The 22,155-nt window shown below is 56.3% G+C and overlaps 1 protein-coding gene across 3 annotated transcripts; it reads left to right on the top strand.

Annotated features, from left to right (window-relative positions):
- Positions 1-9,985: 9,985 nt before the first annotated feature.
- On the top strand, positions 9,986-22,155 carry BCL3 (BCL3 transcription coactivator). Of its 3 annotated transcripts, none has more exons than XM_063620043.1 (9): positions 9,986-10,356; positions 13,483-13,636; positions 18,498-18,606; positions 19,075-19,279; positions 19,385-19,473; positions 19,703-19,780; positions 20,307-20,474; positions 20,788-20,905; positions 21,542-22,155. In XM_063620043.1, exons 1-9 carry the CDS (start codon positions 10,206-10,208, stop codon positions 21,727-21,729), a joined length of 1,260 nt encoding a protein of 419 aa, XP_063476113.1. In that variant the 5' UTR covers positions 9,986-10,205; the 3' UTR covers positions 21,730-22,155. The 3 variants fall into 3 exon arrangements, with proteins under 3 accessions (XP_063476113.1, XP_055103349.1, XP_055103350.1); XM_055247374.2 differs by lacking the exon at positions 9,986-10,356 and adding an exon at positions 10,839-11,281; XM_055247375.2 differs by lacking the exon at positions 9,986-10,356 and adding an exon at positions 10,930-11,281 and having other exon boundaries at positions 21,925-22,155.

Raw genomic sequence — 22,155 nt, 5'->3', positions numbered from 1 at the left:
CCCACCCTCAGGGAGGTTTCCTATGAGGGTGGAGGAATGCCCGTTATCTTCAGGAAGCTCTAGTCTAGTCTGGCATTCATCCAAATGTCCTCTGGGGAGGAGGGGCAAAATTGCTCCCCTCAACTGAGAATCTAGACAGAGGAGGGAGGCATGCTGCCCCACCCTTTTTTTTTTTTTTTTCCTTTTAGATCTAGTCCTGAACCCAGATGCCCCATGTATCTTCAAGGAACTGATGGAAGAGGCAAAATCCACTTTTAGAGATATCTAATCTGTGAAGAAGTCACACTTTCATTCTCAGGGAGATTCTGATCTGATGGAGGAGGAAGAATGCAATTCAAACCTCAAGGAACTCTTACACTGATGGGAAACATGTCCCCACCTTGGGGGCCTCCAAGTCTGATGGCAGAGGTCTTCCTCTCATCCTTGGGAAGCTCTAGTCCAGTGGGGGAGGCACTCCCCCACCATGTCAGCGCCTTCCTTCCCGTACATTCTCCCTGCCCTCTGGCTGCCTGAATGAGCAGGGCAGGGGGCTTCCCCTCCCCATCTCCCTGGTGAATCCTAGAATCAGGGAACTTCTGCAGGAGGACACCATGGTTCCCCAGCCCTGGGACTTCCCTTTCTCCGTCAGCCCAAGCCCAGGGCCTCACTGGGGGGCCAGACATGCCTGCCCTGCAGATCATGGCTCACCTATCACCCCAGCCCCCGTGACACCACCTGGTTATTGCACGTCCACAGCATCCCAGGCTCCACAGGGACTTTCCGCTCTTGACCTCGCCAGTGCCCTACCCTGAGAAGGAAGAGTCTGTCCCCACTTTGCAAACAAAGCATAGAGGGCGTGGCACTCTTGCCAGAGGCCACACAGCCAGAAACTGACAGAGGGGGAACAGACCCAAGTGGGTCTGACTCCAGAGCCCCAGCTCCTTAGGAACGAGGATGAGGATGATGTACGTATGCAGTCCTCATTTTCTGCCAGGCAATCCTGCCAAGGGCTGCATTGCTGACTCACTAGATCTTCTCAGCCATGGTGTTATTATTCTCATTGTCATTATTCTGTGACTCAGACAGGGAAACTGAGGCCCAAAGAGATTAGATGAGTATGTAGCAGAGCCAATACTCACAGTCAGGTTGTCTGACTCCAGTGCCATTGTCACAGCTCAGCTCCCCCAGAAGACAGATGTTTATACAGAATTGGGCATGCAAAAGATTTATGGACCAGCCTGGGAAACGTAGCAAGATCCCATTTCTGCAGAAATTTTAGAAATTAGCCAGGCATGGCTGGGTGCAGTGGCTCACGCCTGTAATCCCAGCACTTTGGGAGGCTGAGGCTGGCAGATCACCTGAGGTCAGAAGTTCAAGACCAGCCTGCCCAACATGGAGAAACCCCGTCTCTACTAAAAATACAAAATTAGCCAGGCATGGTGGCACATGCCTGTAATCCCAGCTACTCTGGAGGCTGAGGCAGGAGAATTGCTTGAACCCAGGAGGCAGAGGTTGCGGTGAGCTGAGATCCCGCCATTGCACTCCAGCCTGGGCAACAAGAGCGAAACTCCATCTCAAAAAAACAAAAAGAAGAAGAAATTAGCCAGGCATGATGACACACACTTGTAGTCCCAGCTACTCAGGAGGCTGAGGTGGGAGGATCACACCTGTGGTCCTAGCTACTCGGCAGACTGAGGTGGGAGGATCACTTGAGCCCAGGAGGCTAAGGCTGCAATGAGCTGTGACTGCACCACTGCACCTCAGCCTCAGCCTTGGCAACAGAGTGAGACCCTGTCTCTTACATACATATATATCTCTTAAATACATATATACACACACATATATATATCTTAAATAAATATATGTGTGTGTATATATATATATATATACACATATGTGTGTATATATATATATATACACATATGTGTGTATATATATATATACACACATATGTGTGTATATATATATATATACACATATGTGTGTATATATATATATACACACATATGTGTGTATATATATGTGTGTGTGTGTGTGTGTGTATATATATATATATATATTTGCAGGGCACGGCACCTCAGAAAGGAAAGGGGGAAGCAAGAGGAGTGAGCAAGGGAGACCATCAAGTTGTAATGGCCCCCCACAGGAAGGCTCTTGCATTAGAGAAGTCCCACACTGGTCAGAAGTGGCTAGCACCTCAGAACCCCACCTGTCATTGGCTGGAGACTGCCCAGGAGACCATGCCCCGGCCGGTAAGCTGAAGCAGACCTCAAAGGAGCCAACTGCCAACGTCAGAGGCTGTCTGCTCTCTCTGCATGCCTGGCAGCAAGATCAAAAGTCGGTTTTGTTTTGTTTTTTTAAATTTCTGAGATAGGTCTCACTCTGTTACCCAGGGTGGAGTGCAATGGCATGATCATAGCTCACTGCAGCCTCAGCCCCCCAGGCTCAGGCGATCCTCCCGCCTCAGCCTCCCAAGTAGCTGGAACCACAGGCACACCACCACCATGCCGGGTTAATTTTTGTATTTTTTTGTAGAGGCCAGGCATGGTGGCTCATGCCTGTAATCCCAGCATGAGATTGGGGGGCCAAGGCAGGAGGATCACCTAAGGTCAGGAGTTTGAGACCAGCCTGGCCAGCATGGCGAAACCCCATCTCTACTAAAAATACAAAAATTATCCAGGATCAGTGGCACATGCCTGTAGTCCCAGCTACTTGGGAGGCTGAGGCAGGAGAACCACTTGAACCCAGGAGGCAGAGGTTGCTGCACCACTGCACTCCAGCCTGGGTGACAAAGTGAAACTTTGTCTCAAAATAAAAAAAATTTGCTGGGCATGGTAGTATGTGCCTATAGTCCCAGCTACTTGGGAGGCTGAGCCAGGAGAATCTCTTGAGCCTGGGAGGCGGAGGTTGCAGTCAGCCGAGATCGCACTATTGCACTCCAGCCTATATTTTTTTGTAGAGATGGGGTCTTGCTCTGTTGCCCAGGCTGGTCTCGAACTCCTGGGCCCAGGTGATTCTCCCATCCTGGCCTCCCAAAGCACTGGGATTAGAGGGATGTGCTGCCACACCCAGCCAACAGGTTTTTTCTTGAAGGGGGATGTGAGCTGCCTGTCTCTGTGGCTGCCACTCCCATACCTATATGAATAATAACAATCATTTTAAAATAATATCTTCCATTTACCGAGACTTTCCTCTGTGCCAGGCCTGTGCTGACGTGTGTGAATTAATTTGACTCTCACAATACCGCCGGAAGGCATGCACTGTTTTTACCCTCATTTTATAGATGAGGAAACTGGGGCTCAGAGAGGGTAAATAAATCACTTGCCCAGGGTCACACAGCTGGTAAGTGACAGAACTGGGATTTGAACCCAAACAATTAGACAGGGCCCCATTCACAGATGAGGACACTAGCCCACTAGTACCTGACTGTCTACTGTCACCTCGCTGAGACCACTGTGACCTTCCTTCCTACGCCCCACCTTCCCAGACCCCCATCCACCCACCCAGGGCAGGTGCTGATCTCCACACTCCCCCCACCAAATCACCCCTCTCTGATCAAGGCGGCTGGCAGGGGCGGTGGAGGGGGTCCGGGGACAAGGGCGTCCAGTCTCCCTGGCCTGCCAAGAGAGGATGTCGCAATCCTCTGACTCAGCGTCGTGCGTGCAGACCCAGCAAGAGTCAGAAAGGGGAAGATTAAGTCTTGGCTTGGGCCCCAGATGGGCTGATTCTGCTCAATGCCAGGAGCTCCCACAGCTGCCAAGGCTCCAGGGTGGGGAGGAACCAGGAGGTGCAGGCCATGCTCCAGGAAGCGGGCCCGCATTCACCCGTGGGGGTGGGGCAGGGCAGCCTCAGGGAGCGGAGCCGTGTGGACTCCAGCCCAGGGCCCAGACTGGAGGCAGCCTGACCCTGGGCATGTCCCTCCCCATCCGGGTCCAGAGTCTCTGTATCCCTCTGTCTGCGGAATTCACTTGCTCTCCCTGAGCTTCCCTGGAGGCTCTAGTGGTTGTTCCTCCTCAAGGGACTCTTAAGTCTAACTCTATTTTTTTTTCTTTTTTGTTTGAGACAGAGTCTTGCTCTGTTGCCCAGACTGGAGCGCAGTGGCACGATCTCAGCTCACTGCAACCTCCGCCTCCCAGGTTCAAGCGATTCTCCTGCCTCAGCCTCCCGTGTAGCTGGGATTACAGGCGCCCGCCACCACGCCTGGCTAAGTTTTGTATTTTTAGTAGAGACGGGGTTTCGCCTTGTTGGCAAGGCTGGTCTTGAACTCCTGACCTCAGATGATACTCCGGTCTCGGCCTCTCAAAGTGCTGGGATTACAGGCATGAGTCACCATGCCTGGCCCCTTAAGTCTAACTCTATTCCCTCCTGCTGCAATGCCATCCTCTCTCCACCCACGGACCCTCCCCATACCAGGAGGCAGCAGAGAAGAGCTCCAGGGTGTGAATCTCCATGGGTGTCCTCGGGCACATGACTTTCCTTCTCCATGCCTCAGTTTCCCCATCTAAACCATTTCTTCCCAGGGAGAAGGAGTCTAGAATCAAGCTGGAAGGGCACACCTGCAGTCTCCGAGACTCATGGCCACTTCCCCTGTGACCAAGTGTGCTGGGGTCACAGGGACCTGGCTTGAAATCTCAGCTCTCCCCAGTTCCTCACCGTGTGACCCGGGCAGTGAGTTCACTCCTCTGTGCCTGTTTCCTCCTCTATAAAATTGTGTTTTTAGCTGAATTTTCCTTACAAGATGTTGAGTGGATTAAGTGGGCCAATTCTTAGTTGCAACTCAGCCCGGAGTGAATGTTTCTGTCTTGTCTCCTCTGTGAGTAGAAAAGGGTGAGAAGGAGGCCCTGGTCTGCTGGATAAGGCAAGGGTTAAGGCCAGCAGTGTGGAGACAGAAATGAACATTATTCATTCATTTATTCCACACACTTTTCGTATTTAATCTGTTCAGTAAGCCTGTGAAACAGAATCTGTTATCATCCTGTTATTACTATTATTACCATTATTTTGAGACAGAGTCTCACTCTGTCACCCAGGCTGGAGTTCAGTGGCATGATCATAGCTCACTGCAGCCTTACACCTCAAGCAATCCTCCCACCTCACCCTCCCAAGTAGCTAGGACTATAGGTGCTCCCCTGAGCCCAGCTAATTTTTAAAAATTTTGTGTAAGCCTGGCGTGGTGGCTCACACCTGTAATCCCAGCACTTTGGGAAGCCGAGGCAGGTGGATCACAAAGCAAGGAGTTCGAGACCAGCCCAGCCAATATGGTGAAACCTCTTCTCTACTAAAAATACAAAAATTAGCAGGGCAAGGCCGGGCGCGGTGGCTCACGCTTGTAATCCCAGCACTTTGGGAGGCCGAGGCAGGCGGATCACGAGGTCAGGAGATCGAGACCATGGTGAAACCCCGTCTCTACTAAAAATACAAAAAATTAGCCGGGTGTGGTGGCGGGCGCCTGTAGTCCCAGCTACTCGGAGAGGCTGAGGCAGGAGAATGGCGTGAACCCGGGAGGCGGAGCTTGCAGTGAGCCGAGATCGCGCCACTGCACTCCAGCCTGGGCGACAGAGCGAGACTCTGTCTCAAAAAAAAAAAAAAAAAAAAATTAGCTGGGCATGGTGGCACGAGCTTGTAGTCCCAGCTACTCAGGAGGCTAAGGCAGAAGAATCGCTTGAACCCAGGAGGCAGAGGTTGCAGTGAGCCGAGATTGCACCATTGCACTCTAGCCAGGTCAACAAGAGCAAAACTCTGTCTCAAACAAACAAAAAAAAAATTGTAGAGACAGGGTGTCACCTTGTTGCCCAGACTGGTCTTGAACTCCTGGTTTCAAGGGATTCTTCTTTCTACCTTGGCCTCCCAAAGTGCTGGGACTACAGGAGCACACCCCATGCTCCCTTCCCCATTATTAAAGTCACAAGGGGCTGGGCACGGTGGCTCACGCCTGTAATCTCAGCACTTTGGGAGGCCAAGGCAGGTGGATCACTTGAGGTCAGGAGGTCAAGACCACCTTGGCCAACATGGTGAAACCCAGTCTCCACTAAACATACAAAAATTAGCAGGGCAAGGCCGGGCGCGGTGGCTCACGCTTGTAATCCCAGCACTTTGGGAGGCCGAGGCGGGCAGATCACGAGGTCAGGAGATCGAGACCACGGTGAAACCCCGTCTCTACTAAAAATACAAAAAAAATTAGCCGGGCGTGGTGGCGGGTGCCTGTAGTCCCAGCTACTCGGAGAAGCTGAGGCAGGAGAATGACGTGAACCCGGGAGGCGGAGCTTGCAGTGAGCCGAGATCACGCCACTGCACTCCAGCCTGGGTGACAGAGCGAGACTCCGTCTCAAAAAAAAAATAATTTAGCCGGGCGTGGTGGCAGGCACCTGTAGTCCCAGCTACTCGGGAAGCTGAGGCAAGAGAATTGCTTGAATCAGGGGGGCGGAGATTGCAGTGAGCCGAGATCATGCCACTGCACTCCAGCCTGGGTGACAGCATGAGACTCTATCTCAAAAAATAAAAATTAAAAAATAATAAAGTCACAAGGAAGGCACACAGGGAAAGCCACCTGCCTAAGGTCACACAACTAGCACATGGAAGAGCCAGGGCTCAAAACTATGTCTCTAAGGCCAGCACGTTGAATTCTATTTTCCCCAATGAAGCAGGTCCTGCTGTTGAAAACACAGGATAATTTGATGAGGACAATAATAATATATAATGTTATATTATTACTATTATTATAAAATTAATAGCAGCTATATTGCATTGAGAGCTTTCTATACATCAGGCCCCATGGGACAGAGTCGTATTTTCTTGATGTGATCCACTCTACAGGGAAGCTGAGGCTCCAGGAGGTTAAGTAACTGCCCGGAAGTCACGAAGCTAACCATCGGGAGACAGGACTTGGACCCAGGCCTCAATTCAAAACAAAGTAGGACGAGGAGGCCAGATATGGTGGCTCACGCCTGTAATCCTAGCACTTTGGGAGACTGAGGTGGGAGGATCGCTTGAGCCCAGGAGTTCGAGACCAGCTTGGGCAACAGAGTGAGACCCCCTGACTCTACACATTTTTTTTATTAGCCGGTCATTGCGGCACATGCCTGTAGTCCCAGCTACTTGGGAGGCTGAGGCAGGAGGATCACTTGAGTCCAGGAGTTCAAGGCTACAGTGAGCTATGATCTCACTACTGCACTTCAGCCTGGGAGACAGAGCCAGATCTTGTCTCAAAAAAAAAGCAGGACAAGTCCCAGTAATTGAGCCAGATGGGAACTTAGGCCCTGACCAGCCCTACTCTCTCCTCTTAGAAAGAGAAATTGAGGCCCCTGAGAGCAAGAAAGCTGCCTCAAGCCTACAGACTTCCAGATGGAATTTCATTTCCCTCTCAGGACTTTGAGCAGGTAAATTCCTGGCCTTTCCTCCCCCAGGATGGGTTGGGGGAAAAGAAGCAGCAGCTGGGGAGGAGATCGGAACAGGTATGAAGGGCGGCCTGCATGAAGGGAAAGTGGTGAGACACCAAGCAGAACTTCCGGGCCTCCTCTGGGAAGTTTCTGAGACTCATCCAGGGGCTGCCCCTGCGGGTGGGGGCCCTCCAGAGGCCAAGGCCCAGAGAAAGGAGACCCTAGTCCTTTCCGCCTGGGGTGCAAGGAGCGGGGGGGAGGGTGGGGGTGGCCATCCTGGTTCCGCATCCTCCGTTCCCGACATTGGAGGGAGGCTGCTGTGGGAGCTGGGACTTTCCTGAGAGCAGAAGATTCTGGGAAATTAGAGACAGCTGCAGGGCGGGGCTGCCTCCCAGCCTCCCTTCCCTTCCCTCCCCTTGGTCCCTGCTGGCTCCGGAGGCACGCCTCTCTACCCCTCCACCCTACCAGCTCCTCCTCCCCTAGTCCATGGCTTCCACCCTCGGACCCTCAGATCTTTTCCCCTGAACCTCTTTCTTCTCCCTCAGATCTGGCCTTTACCCTCAAACTCTCTCCAAATCTTCTTCCCTCAGACCCTTCTTTCCCCTCCAACTCTCTCCTCCTCCCTCAGAGCTGCATCTCCTCACTTAATGCTTCGCAGACTTCCTCAGACTGTGCCCTCTCCCTCAGATACTCTCCCCTCCCCTCCTCACTCAGACCCTCACTTCCTCCTTCAGACCCTCACCTCCTCCCTCAGACCCTTACCTCCTCTTTCAGAACCTCACCTCTTCTCTCAAACCCTCACCTGCTTCCTCAGATGCTTATCTCCTCCTTCAGACCCTCACCTCCTCCCTCAGATGCCCACTTCCTCCTTCAGAGCCTCACCTCCTCTCAGACCCTCACCCCTTCCCTCCAAATCTCACCTCCACCTTCAGACCCGTACCGCCTCCTTTAGACCCTCACCTCCTCTCTCAAACGCTCACCTCCTTCCTCACACGCTTATCTCCTCCCTCAGACCCCCACCTCCTCCCTCAGACCCTCACCTCCTCTCTCAGACCCTCACCTCCTCCCTTAGCCCCTCATCTCCTCCCCCCAAACCTCACCTCCACCTACAGACCCTTACCTCCTCTTTCAGACCCTCACCTCCTCTCTCAAACCCTCGCTTCCTTCCTCAGACTATTATCTCCTCCTTCAGACGCTTGTCTCCTCCCTCAGACCCTCACCTCCTCCCTCCAAACCTCGCCTCCACCCTCAGACCCTTCCTTCCTCCATCAGACCCTCACCTCCTCCAACAGAACCTGTCCTCCTCCTTCAGATCCTCTCCCCCTCCTCCCACTAAACCATCTACTTCTCTCTCAGACCTATCTTCCTTCTTCAGATCCTCCTCCTTCAGACCCTTTTATCCCTCATCCAACCTCAGAGAACCAGCAGCACCCTCTCTGCCAGCAGCACCCTCTCTCCCAGCAGCACCCTCTCTCCCAGCAGCACCCTCTCTCCCAGCCCTTCGAAGCCCCCACGGGCCCCATCACATCTTCTCCCCTCTACAGTCCTGCTAGGTTGAAGCCACTGCACCAGCTGCCCCGGGATGCCAGGAGTGGGACAGGCTTGAGTGTCCTTCCAACCCTACCTCTGAGGGTCCCCACCCTAAGCCTCACCCCTCCAAACCTCAGCTTTCCTTTCTGTGCAATGGGGTAGTGCTCCACACCCCTCTCCTGTGTCTGAGGGTCCCCAGGGGTGGGGTTGGGTGGGCAGAGAACACAGCCCCCAGCCTGTCCAACCCAGTTCCTCCCCTCTTTTCCCCTGCTGTGGCCCCCACACCACCAGCAGGCAGGGGTTGCCACTGGTCCCATTCTCCAGAAGAACAAACTGAGTCTCAAGACAGGGGATGGCTTGTCTGAGGTCCCACCGGGAGCAAGGGGTGGAGGTGGAATTAACACAGGTCCGCGCTCGGGATGTTTCACCATGAAGGGGGATGAGGGAGATCCAGAGAGAGGCAGAAACGATCAGGGAGGGAAGGGGTGAGGCCTCTCCCCACAGCCATTTCTCACATCCTGGGTTAACGATCCACTCGGGTGGGGCCCTAGTACGGCCAAAGTCCCTTCCCGGGGCCCCAACACCCACTTTCAAGGTCCCAGGGGGACACAGAGACAGCAACAGAGATGGGGAGACAGAGACAGAGAGGGGGCGGGAGACAACCAGAGGGAGGTCAGGCAAGTTGCGAAGACAGAAGGAGACCGGGGGAGAGAACCAGAGAGATGCCGCGTGCCCCCTGGGCAAGTCCGGGGTGCAGCCCCCATGCCCCGCCCTCTGTGTCCCCAAAGCTTCCCTCTCCGCCTCCTGTGACTCAGTGACCCGGACTCAACCCCAGCGGCTGCCCCGCCCCCAGGGAAATCCGGGAAAGCCCCGGACCTTCGGGGCCCCACCCCGGGGCGGGGAGAGGGAGAGGAGGGGAGGAGACCGGGAAGAGTCCCGCCTCCCCCCTCCCTCCCTCCCATCTCCAGCCTGAGTCATGACCCCAACCCGCCTGGCCTGTTCCCCACCCATCAACCCCTCCTCGATGTGGGAGGGGAAGTCTGGGGGAAGCCAAACTGCTCCCCGCTCCTGCAGCACCGTCCTCGGTCGCGCTGACTCTGGCCTGGTGTCTGTGTCTCTTGCTATCTCCCTTTCTCTCAAGATCTCTGCTCCTGTCTCCATGTCTCTTTCTGTGCACCTAGGATTTTCCTAGCACCCACCCCGGTGCCCCACGGGCCCCGGCTGGGTGCAGGGCCCCCAACGCCTGCAGAGACACTATCAGTGGAACGCTCCCCACCCTCACAACACCCCCAGCCCCTTTAGACCCACAGCTGATGAGGCATGTGGAGTGGCAGAGATGGAAGGGGGGGGGAGAGGAATCGTTCCCGGCCGCCTGCCGAGCGCCAGTCCCTGCCCCGGGTGCGTCTCTTCACTCCCACTAAGGAGGAAACGGCTCAGAGAGGGGAAGTGTTTGGCCGAGGTCACCCAGCGAGTAAGTGGGAACCGAGATTCCAACCCCCGTCCCAGAGATGCCAAGGCCTCCTGAGAGGCAGAGAAGCAGACAGCAACTGAGAGACAGAGAGATGGTGACAGACACAAAGAGACAAAAGAGAGAGACAGAGACGGAACAGAGCACACAGAGACAAACGCGGGGGTACGGAGAGAAACCCCTACTCAGACAGGAGAACCAGAGAGACAGTTACAGACTCAGAGATAGAGATGTTGAGAGATAGGGCCAGAAAGACAAAAACAGAGGCAGAGAGACTGAGAGCGGCCCTTGGCAGCAGGGGTGGGGACACTCCCCCCACCCCCCAACCCCGCCTCCTCTCCCCCCACCCCTCCTTTCCTCTCCCTCCCCCGCCGAAGCCTGGCTGCCCCGGGCGCCGCGGGCCGGGAGGGGGCAAGCGGGGCGCGGCGCGGGCGGGGCGCAGAGCAGGCTGCACCGCCGAGCGGCGGGAGCAGCGGCGGGTCCAGGAAACCCCTGGGGCGTACGGGTGGCCCCGGGGGGGCCGGGGGCGGGGAGGCGGGCGGCCGGCACCGCCCCGGCCGACAAAAGTCCCTTCAGTTCAGCCGGCTGCAGGGGAAGTCCCGGCGCCCGGCGAAACCACCCTCCCGTGCAGCCGAGCCCAGCCGCGCTCCGGCCGCCGTCCCCGGCGGCCCCATGCCCCGATGCCCCGCGGGGGCCATGGACGAGGGGCCCGTGGACCTGCGCACCCGGCCCAAGGCCGCCGGACTCCCGGGAGCCGCGCTGCCGCTCCGCAAGCGCCCGCTGCGTGCGCCCTCCCCGGAGCCCGCCGCTCCCCGCGGCGCTGCGGGCCTTGTCGTCCCCCTGGACCCTCTGCGCGGCGGCTGCGACCTGCCGGCGGTCCCCGGGCCCCCCCACGGCCTGGCCCGGCCGGAGGCGCTTTACTACCCGGGTGAGTGGCCCCCGAGGGTCCAGGCCGGGTGGGATCCACACAGAGCATAGGGTCACCAGAGCCAGGAGGCAGAGCTCGAGGCACAAACCGGTGTCTCTCCAGGGACCTGGGGGACAAGAGGATATAAGCCCAGGTTCCAGGGATACAGATATGAGATCATCGGGGAGCCAGCAAGCTGTGCCTTGGGATCTGGGGATTTGGGGATCCTGGGGGGCAGAGCCCAGGGGCTGAGTGACGTGGGGGGGCCAGGGACAATGCCCAGTGGTACAAATATGGGGGTGTCAGGGAATCAGGGCACAGAGCCTGGTATCCTAGGGACAAAAAAAGTACAAGCTCTTAAGCCAGATGTGTAGGGTTATGAGGAAGCTGAGATGGGCTGGAGAATTGCTGGGTGCAGGGTGTGGGATAACTGGGGTTCCTTGTATCCTGATATTAGAATCAAAGGGAGTCACGGCAACAGAGACTGGGGTTCTAAGGAGACAGATACTGAGGATCTCAGGATGTCACGATCTCAGGAACCAAGATATCTGGAGACATGGGCATTATGAAAACAGAGATGGGGTTCTGAGCACCCCAATATCTGGGATCACAAGGATCTAAGGAAATGAACCAGAGCTGCAGGGACCCAGATACCAGGGGGTCTTGAGGATCCAGGGGAACAGAGACCTGGGGTTCTGGGTACTCGGTTATGTGGGGCCACAAATGATCAGGGTCCTATTTGAGGTCAAGATCAGGTGGGCCGAAGGGGATCAGGGGACTGAGGATCTTAAGATTGGGTAATTCTGAGACTGGGTAATTTAGAGGCAGGATGAAAAATTCAGGGGTCTCCAGACAGAAAGCCTCAGGGCCCCAAGGCCTGGTATTGGAGATACCGGGACCTGGAAACTTGGGAGTTCAAGAACAGAAGGCCCACAAGGATCAGCAGATGACAAAGACCACACACTCTTCTCTCCATCCTATCTCCATCCCTGATCTAAAGAAGCAGTGTCCCCTACTACAGCTGTAGCCACGTCACCATCCCCAATTGACCCCCAAAGCTGCAGAGAGCACTTCTACAGAGCCCCAAAACTTTAGGTAGTTTCTGCACCCTCCACCCCATCAGCATGACAGCTGGAGAGCCTCAAGCTATGTGCCAGGAGTTCTGCCACGGCCTCCCAGCTTTCCCATTCCAAGAGTGAGAAAGCAGGCCTCAGTTTTCCCCATCTGTGTGATGGGTTGGTATGGATTTGCCTGCTGCCATGGTCCCCTCGCCTTTGTTTGTTTGTTTGTTTTAGTTTTTGTTTTTTGAGACAGAGTTTTGTTTTGCTCTGTCGCCCAGGCTGGAGTGCATTGACGTGATCTCGGCTCACTGCAACCTCCGCCTCCCAAGTTCAAGCGATTCTTGTGCCTCGGCCTCCCAAGTAGCTGGGATTACAGGCATGCACCACCACACCTGGCTAATTTTTGTATTTTTAGTAGACACAGGGTTTCACCATGTTGCCCAGACTGGTATTGAACTCCTGACCTCAGGTGATACGCTCGCCTCGGCCTCCCAAAGTATTGGTATTAGAGGCATGAGCCACCGCGTCCGGCCTACCGTGGCCCCTTTTTAAACAGTTTGATCTAAAATTACCCATGCGTGGTGGGGAGCATCTGTAATCCCAGCTACCTGGCAGGTTGAGGCAGGAGAATTGCTTGAACCTGGGAGGCAGAGGTTGCAGTGAGGCAAGATCGTGCCACTGCACTCCAGTCTGGGTGACAGAGCGAGACTCCATCTCAAAAACAGTTTGAACAGGCTTCTGGTAACACCTCCTCTCTCCCTCCACTCTCTCCAAACCCACTCTACATTTATCCCACACCCTGCACCCAGCAATTCATCAGCCACAAAATCACTCCGCAGACAGTCCCTGGGGTCCCCTGCTAGTTGACGATGGGTGCACCCTCTGTTCTTAAGGGACCCTTTGTCTGATTGGAGATTGGGGTCAGAAGATAAGTGACAATGAGGGTGACCAGCCCTGGAGGGAGAGGAAGCTGCCAGAGCCCAGAGGAGGGATGTGGAAGGGGGTTTGTTTTAGGCCCTGAGGACCCTGTATGGGATGCAAAAGGGACCCGGGAGAAAGGGCAGGTGACACCGCAGGAGCAAAGGTCTAGAAGTGGGGAGGGGGTTGAGGGTCTGTGGGTGTGGCCTCACCCATGTCCCTTCTCTGTCCTCCATTGTCCAGGAGCCTTACTGCCTTTGTACCCCACTCGGACCATGGGTTCCCCGTTTCCTCTGGTGAACCTGCCTACACCCCTATACCCCATGATGTGCCCCATGGAACACCCCCTTTCTGCTGACATCGCCATGGCCACCTGTGCAGATGAGGACGGAGACACGTGAGTGACAGTCCCCTATTAAGGGGAGGGGTGGTTGGGAAGACCAGCCGTCCATAACACAGGGCCACTCAGCTCCCAGTGGACCTGAGTCAGAACTCAGTCTCCACCACAGGCTGTGTGACCTTGAATAAGGCCCTTCCCCTCTCTGAGCCTCAGTTTCCTCCTCTGAAGAATGGGCACCTTGAGAGCATTTACCTCCTAGGCCACTATTTTTATTTGGTTTTTGTTTTTGTTTTTTTGAGACAGGGTCTCACCCTGTCGCCCAGGCTGGAGTGCAGTGGCACGATCTCGGCTCACTGCAACCTCTGCTCCCCAGGTTCAAGTGAGTCTCATGCCACAGCCTCCTGAGTAGCTGAGACTACAAGTGCCCACTGCCAAGCCCGGCTAATTTTTGTATTTTTTGGTACAGACAGGGTTTCACCATGTTGGCCAGGCTGGTCTCAAACTCCTGACCTCAAGTGATCCACTCGCCTTGGCCTCCCAAAGTGCTGGGATTACAGGCAGGAACCCCAAGCCCACCCCTAGAACACTATTTTTGGAACAGTGGTCTTCAGATTTTTTATCACAACCTAAAAACAAGAAAGACAGTTCATTGATTAACTTACTATATGAATTATACATGTAAAACTTCTATCACTGGACCTGGCATAAATGTTGAGTAAGTGTTTGTTAGTATCACTATTATTTTATCTCAAACCCAGCACACACACACACACACACACACACACATAAACTTGAAATTAAAATTGCACAAAATGAAACAATACTCGCCCTTACTATGTGGGTTCTACTGTGACTTTTTTTTTTTTTTTTCCTGAGACAGGGTCTCGATCTGTCACCCAGGCTGGAGTGCAGTGGTGCAATCACAGCTCACTGCAGCCTTGATCTCTTGGGCTCAAATGATCCTCCCACCTCAGCCTCCTGAGTAGCTGGGACCACAGGCACTCCCCCCACACCTGGCTAATTTTTGTAATTTTTTTTTTTTGTAGAAACACGGCAGTCTTGCTATGTTGCCCAGCCTGGTCTCAAACTCCTGGGCTCAAATGATCCTCCCACCTCAGCCTCCCAAAGTGCTGAGATTACAGGTGTGAGCCACCGAGCCCAGCTTACAGCTTTACTTTGCCATTTTCTATTCTAGTCGACTTCATTGTTTCATGGTCACAGCCCACTACATTAATTTGAAGATCCCCTAAATTGATTTCACAACCCCCATGGTTTATCACCTGCAGTTTGAAGAACATGTTTGTGAGGCTGCTGAGAAGTCCTGCACGGGAGGGTTTGGTCTGTGCCTAGAACATAGTAAGCACTCACTACAATTGATCATCATGATTCTTATTATTCTATCGACCTGGGTTGGAATCTCAGCGTGGCCACTTTCTACTCCCTCTGTGCCTCAGTTTCCCTCTCTGTAAAAACAGGAACCATCGCGTGTGAGGGTCTCCGGGAGGAAGAAATGACATGAGTTATACAAAGCGCTTCTGTGAGAATTAGTTTGGGGCCTGGAAACCACAGGCAGAGATGAACAGGCCTATTTCTGCAGAGAAGTAGCAGAGGGCTGCTCCGCCACTGGCCCACTGAGTGATTTCATGTCCCTGAGTCTCAGTTTCCCTATTTGGAAACTGGGTATCATAATAGCACCTATCACAATTAGGATTCAGTGAGATCTTGTACACATGTATTAATACGGTGCACAGAACGGGGCTGGGCAAACAGTAAGTGCTCAATGCATGGAAATGGGTCATGTTTGAGCAGAGCTCCCAGGGTGTTTGCAGGCCATCTCCAGAACCCTAGCAGGAGAAAGTGGCCGAGATTATAAAGAGCTCATAAAACCTAGTTCCCTCCCCTTCTGGGTACCACTGGGGGGTCATCTTGAAACGGGCTTAATTAGTAGTCTCTGCCCCCAGGGGTGAGCTGTCCATGCTATTGAAAAGCAGGGTGCTTGCTAGAGGCCACCCGGCCCACCAGTCTCCAGCCCCAGGCCCTCCCCCCACTCTCCCTCCCCGACTCTCCCCCAAGGCAAACACTTCTGCCTCAGCTGCCTGCTGGGGGAAATCCCTTCCCGCAGAACTTGACCGCAACCCAGCTGCTCTGCCTCCCCCACGTCAGCACCCGTCACTCACTCGCAGCCTCCCCCCTCCTGGCGCTTCCTCCAACCTTAACCCCTTCCGCTGGGGCTGAGACTTTACCGGAACGGGCAGCGGCCCGGCCCCAGCCTGCGCCACCGGCTCCACTTCACACCCGCGGGGGAGGGCAGTGGGGGCGAGGAGGGCGGGGGACTCTAAGTCTGGGTCCCCACAGGAGCCAAAAGGTTAGGAGGCTGGGCTTCCATCTCCTCACAGGCGGGTACGAGCCTTGGGGCATTTGGACCCCCAAGAGGTTAGGGACTGGGCAGCCAGAAACCTGGGGAGGGGGGAGGAAGGCGGGGGCGGGCGGGGGGGTGATGTTCTGATTTTCAGAAGGCAGAAGTTGGGGAACTGTATTCCTTAATCTCCGAGGGAATGAGGAGCAGCTTGGCAGCTTGGGGACCTGGCACTCAGAGGGGTTTTAGGGGCAGGACCAGACACAGAAATTTGCAGAGTCCCTTGTTCAAAACTTAAGAATTTCACGACAGCGGCAGCAGGACATTCTAAGCATTGGGCAGGTGAAGCTGGTCACGCCAAGGGGCCTGAAAGTTTGTATTCCCAAAGGGACAGGGTTTGAGGCGCTGTATTTCTGGGTCTCTGAGGGGACAAGGGCAGGCAAGGTAGTTTAGGATTCTGGAGCTCTGAAGGACGGGGGAAGTCCTTATTCTTAAAGAAGAGTTAGGGCTATTTCTGGCTCCCAAGAGATGTTGGGGGTGGATGCCGGGATAAGGAGGACTTGCAGCCAGCTGGAGCCTGAGCTCTGCGGGGTGGAGTTCCAGAGGGTCCCCCAGGCCGGAGGACTCAGGATTATGCGTCCCCCCACACACACACACACCTCAAGGGAGCTAGGTCTTCTTGGGCTGGGCACCCCCTTCCCCCGCCCCATTCAGGGATGGAAGTTGGGGTGCCAGGGGTGGCCAGGGTAGATCCCCGGCGGGACAGGCTTCCCTCCCCCGGGAGCAGGAAGCAGAGCCCCGCCCAGCAGACCTGTTACTGGAAGTCCGAGGGCTGGGTCGCCCCTCCCGTCCCCACTTCCTCCAGCCCCGCCCCACCCCCTGCGGCCCGCGCGTTTATGGGAACTCAGGCCTGGACGGTTTCTCTGAAATCATTCGCTGCGTCTGCCCTCACTTAACCCTGGCCGCCCCGAGAGGGACCCAGGCCAGGCGTCCTGGGAGATGCAGAGAAGGGGGGACCCTTCCCAGGGACCCCGGCCCCTCCCTCAACATTTTATTTTTAAATTTGGCTTTCACGGATTTAGGAGTCAGGTTCAGCGATTCACCTGCGTGATCTCACCCTGGCATTGTGGGTGCTGTACTTTACATAAGAGAAAACTGAGGCTACGAAAGGCCCCCAGCACGCAGGCTTTGCCCTAGCACGCAGCTAGGCTAGGAGGGGTTGTGGCCCAATTTGCAACTCTGGCCCCAGAATTTCTGCACTTCCGTCAGAACCACCTGGGAGGCTAGTTTAAACTGGATTCTAGAGACACATTCCACAAGAGAGACAGGTGCTGGTGAGAAAGGAATTACTTAGTAAACTTTAAATAAAGATCCTGCCGCCCACTGTGTACACATAGTCCTCCTTGGGTCCTCCACTCTGTCCCCCACCCCATGCAAACATGCACAGGCATGCACAAGCACACGCACACACACACACACCAGTCTCTGAATAGCTTGTTCTAGGTTGGGGTCTCTGGAAACTGAGCAGGAAGTTTATTGGAAATGTTCTCCATCAACACCTGTGGGACGAAGGAAGCCCACCTAGGCAGAGGGAGAAGTTGAGCTGCTGTGTCGCCTCCACACGGCCTCAGCCATCCCACAGGGAATATTGAAGCTGGAATGGCCTTCAGCATTGGGGTCAGGAGGCTAGGCCTTCTATGCCGGCATTAACCAGTGACTGGATGCCATTGAAGGGCAGCTGCCCTTGATTCACATGGGGCGTGACCTTGGACAAGCAGCTCTCTTGAGCTGAGGGTAATTCTCAAATGGTCTGAAAGCTGACAATCTTCCCAGAAGCTGAGAGAGTGAGTCCTTCAGTCTGGAAGGGGGTTCTGGACTGTACAGCCTCCAGAACAATGGCCCCATCCCAGTTTGTCCTCACCTCCCTTTTAGTCAAAACTTTTGTTCCAGACTGGGCGTGGTGGCTCATGCCTGTAATCCCAGCACTTTGGGAGGCAGGAGGATCACTTGAACCCAGCAGTTCGAGACCAGCCTGGCCAACAGGGTGAAACCCTGTCTCTACTAAAAATACAAAAGTTAGCTGGGCGTGATGGCACACGCCTGTAATCCCAGCTACTCGGGAGGCTGAGGTTGGATGATCACTTGAACCTGGGAGGCAGAGATTGCAGTGAGCACGAGATAGCACCACTGCACTCCAGCCTGGGCGACAGAGCAAGACTCCATCTCAAACAAATAAAATAAAATAAAAGGGTCCCTCTGGCTGTTGTGTGGGGGACAGACAGTACAGCATAGGTGGGAGCAGAGAAGCCATGAGGATGGAACTGTATACTAGACCAGCAGGGAGCCAGTGGTGGCTAAAGCAGGATGGAGAGAGTGGGTGGTAAATCAGGATGGAGGGAGCAGGTGGTAAATCAGGATGGAGGGAGTGGGTGGGGAGAAGTGTTTGAATACTGGGGACATTTCCAAAGTATTCGACACAGTGGAGTTAGCATTGCCAATAGCATGAGGGTGAGAGGTGAACAGCCCCTAATGCCTGTGATTCCTTCACTCCCCCACCCCCAGGCCTCTCCATATTGCTGTGGTGCAGGGTAACCTGCCAGCTGTGCACCGGCTGGTCAACCTCTTCCAGCAGGGGGGCCGAGAGCTCGACATCTACAACAACCTACGGCAGGTGACGCTGGGTCTGAGGGAGGAGGAGCTGGTGCCTGGACTCCTGGGTCTGATGGAGGAGGGCTAGGAGTCTGGACTCCTGGGTCTGAGGGAGGAGGGCTGGGGTCTGGACTCTTAAGTAGCGAGGTGCTCCAGGCTTCTGGTTCCTGGGGAATAAGGGTTCTGGGGCCTTGGACTCCTTGTTCCTGAGAGGGCAGGGGCCTAAAGACCTCCTAGTGAGGAGGGAGGGGGCTGGGGACCCAGAATCCGGGTACTAGGGAAAGAGGAGGTTGGAGGCCCAGTCTTCTGGGTCCTGGGGAAGGAGGAGCATGGGGCCCCGACTCTTGAATCTGAGACAGGAGGTGTCTCAGGTTTCTGTTCCTGGGGAAGACTGCAGGATGAGGAATAAGGGTTCCGAAAACCTGAGGGAGGCAGGACTAGAGACACAGGCAGGGCTGGACACAGGTCCCTCACGGTCGCTGTTCCCCAGACACCGCTCCACCTGGCTGTGATCACCACATTACCGTCTGTGGTCCGGCTCCTGGTGACAGCTGGTGCCAGCCCCATGGCGCTGGACCGCCATGGCCAGACGGCCGCTCACCTGGCGTGCGAGCACCGCAGCCCGACCTGCCTGCGAGCCCTGCTGGACAGCGCAGCTCCGGGCACGTTGGACCTGGAGGCCCGTAATTATGACGGTGAGCATCTACCGCGGGGCAAGGCTGGGCTGTCCAGCGGACCTGGAGTCCATCAGCGGCCGCAAAGCCCGGGCCTAGGTTTCACCGAGCCCTCCTCTCCCTCAGGGCTCACCGCCCTGCACGTGGCAGTGAACACCGAGTGCCAAGAAACCGTGCAGCTCTTGCTGGAGCGCGGTGCCGACATCGATGCAGTGGTGAGCGCGCACTAGGAGCTGGGAGGGAGCGGGGCCTTAGCAGGGGCGGGGTCTTGGAGGGGCGGGGCCAGTGTGGGGCTGGCGTGGGAGAGCGCCCGCGTGGGGTGGGGCTTGGAGTATCAGACCCAAGAGAGAGGCTGGATCCCGCGAATGGGATGTGAACGGGATGCGGGTCGCCGGCTGCTGGAGCAGAGCTTGGAGAAGCTAAGACCTTCCCTCCCCGCCGCAGGACATTAAGAGCGGCCGCTCCCCGCTCATCCACGCCGTGGAAAACAACAGCCTTAGCATGGTGCAGCTGCTGCTGCAGGTGCGTACAGCCCCCCTGAGCCTCGCGCCCACCCTATCCTCTGACCCCCAACCGGCTCTGGCCCCAGCCCCTAGCTCTGACCCCGCCTTCCAGTTCTGGCTTCGGCTCCTGCTCCGCGTCCAGCTCTGATCCTTCCTTTAGGGCCTAGTTATCTCGACGCTAGGGCTCCACGCCCCTGGCTACGAACTTGTCCCATTCCTCCCCTGCCACCTCAACGGCCTAGGCCCCGCCCTGCGATGGCCTGGCTGACCTCGCCTTCCAGCTAGGCCCTGTCCACGCATTGTCCTTCCCCCCTCCAGCCCCCCGGACCCTTTGGGGCGCGGGCCTCGGTGTCCAGCCCCAGTTCATTCAGCGCCGCCAACGCAGTCCCGCTTGGCCCGCCCTTGGCTCTCGCTCCTACCTTCCTGTGACCCCACCCCGATCCGGTGCCGCCCCACGTGCCGGCCACCCACCCGGGCCTCCAGCCTCTGTTCCCTTGCCCCGGGTGGCCCGCGCGCCCTCTTGACCCGGCCCTCCCGCCCCGCAGCACGGCGCCAACGTGAACGCGCAAATGTACTCCGGCAGCTCCGCCCTGCACTCAGCGTCCGGCCGCGGGCTCCTCCCGCTGGTGCGCACGCTCGTCCGCAGCGGCGCTGACAGCAGCCTCAAGAACTGCCACAACGACACGCCACTCATGGTGGCGCGCAGCCGCAGGGTGAGCCGGGGCAGCTGTGGACATGCCCCTTGCACACGTGTGTCCGCGGGCTGGTGGCAGGCGAGTGTGCCAGAGCGCAGAGGAGTGCGGGTGTCTGTGCCGTTGCGTGGAGGGGAGTGGGTGAGCCTCTGAGAGCGCGGGTGTGAGTTCCAGAAATGAGGAGAGACTGGCACCAAGAATAAAAGTGCCTTGCCCAGCTTTCCTTACTGAGAAATGGAGAGGCCACCACCTGGATCCGGTGAGCTAGGAGGGATAGAAGGAGAGAGGGCTGTGAGGCATGGGTGGCTCTGTGGTCACGCCCATCTTCCTACAGGTCATCGACATCCTGAGGGGGAAGGCCACCCGGCCTGCTTCCACCTCCCAGCCAGACCCCTCCCCTGACCGGAGCGCCGACACCTCCCCCGAGAGCAGCAGCCGCCTCAGCTCCAATGGTGAGAAACCGTTCCCAACCTCCAGCCCTGGCGCCTCCTCCCTCAGACCCAGGAATCCCAACCCACAGCCCCTCCTCCCTCAGATCCAGGAGTCCAGGCTCCTAGCCTCCTCCCTCTGACACAGGAATCCCAACCCATAGCCCCTCCTCCTTCAGATCCCTGGCCCCTCCTCCCTCAGACCACAGCCCCTCCTCCTTCAGACCCCCCCAGCCCCTCCTCCCTCAGACCTCAGCCCCTCCTCCCTCATACCCTCAGACCCTCTTATCTCAAACCTCAGCCCCTCCTCCCTCAGACCCAGGAGTCCAGATTCCCAGACCCTCCTCCCTCAGACCTCAGCCCCTCCTCCTTCAGATCCCCGGCCCCTCCTCCTTCAGACCCCCAGCCCCTCCTCCTTCAGACCCCCAGCCCCTCTTCCTTCAGACCCAGGAGTCTAGGTCCCCAGATGCCTCTTTCCTCAGACCCGGGAGTTTAAATCCCCAGCCCCTCCTCCCTCAGACCCAAGAGTCCAGACCCCCAGCCCCTCCTCCCTCAGACCCCCAGCCCCTCCTCCCTCAGACCCAGATCTCAGGCCCCAGCCCCTGCTCTCTGGGTCTAGCCTCTCACCACCCTCCCCTTCTGTCTCTCTTCCTTCCTCAGGTCTTCTCTCTGCATCACCATCCTCCTCACCCTCCCAGTCTCCCCCTAAGGACCCCCCTGGATTCCCCATGGCTCCTCCCAATTTCTTCCTTCCTTCCCCATCTCCACCTGCCTTCCTGCCCTTTGCTGGGGTCCTCCGAGGCCCTGGCCGGCCGGTGCCCCCCTCCCCAGCTCCAGGAGGCAGCTGAGGGGGATGGGGGGGCAGATCTTGGACTCATGAGGAGGGGCCCCCCTGCCCTGTGGGGTCAACCCTTCTGGAAACTGTGAAGATCTCACTCTGCCCCCCCCCATCTTCGGGACCAGGATTTGCACAGAAGCACATGCACCTACCCATACACTTCCACTTCTGAGCACAGATGTTCCCCCATCTCGCTCCCTCCCAGGACTCTGACCCCAGCATTCTCAGGCACCAGTCCCTGTCCGGAATGCCACCCACATCTTCCATTTCCATGTCCCCTCCCAGAGCTGGTGGACCCAGGAAACAGCCACTCCCCTCCACTCTCTACCAGATAACTGAGGAGGGGAGAGGTGAGCCGTAACGGGCACGAATCACGATGTAAATTATTAAGCATTTTGGTTGGATTTCTTTTGTAATAAACTATTTTTGTACCATA

The sequence above is a fragment of the Symphalangus syndactylus genome, chromosome 17, assembly GCF_028878055.3.
Source record: "Symphalangus syndactylus isolate Jambi chromosome 17, NHGRI_mSymSyn1-v2.1_pri, whole genome shotgun sequence".
NCBI classification, from domain to species: domain Eukaryota; kingdom Metazoa; phylum Chordata; class Mammalia; order Primates; family Hylobatidae; genus Symphalangus; species Symphalangus syndactylus.
Note: the sequence above shows the minus strand (reverse complement) of the source record. Positions and strands in the feature narration are given on the sequence as shown.

Bases quoted from the DNA above. Each gene is read 5' to 3' on its own strand.
- BCL3 (XM_055247374.2), top strand. From the start codon at position 11,026: ATGCCCCGATGCCCCGCGGGGGCCATGGACGAGGGGCCCGTGGACCTG. The intron at 19,474-19,702 runs GTGAGCGCGCAC...TCCCCGCCGCAG, and splicing joins GTGCCGACATCGATGCAGTG to GACATTAAGAGCGGCCGCTC. The intron at 20,475-20,787 runs GTGAGCCGGGGC...ATCTTCCTACAG, and splicing joins TGGTGGCGCGCAGCCGCAGG to GTCATCGACATCCTGAGGGG.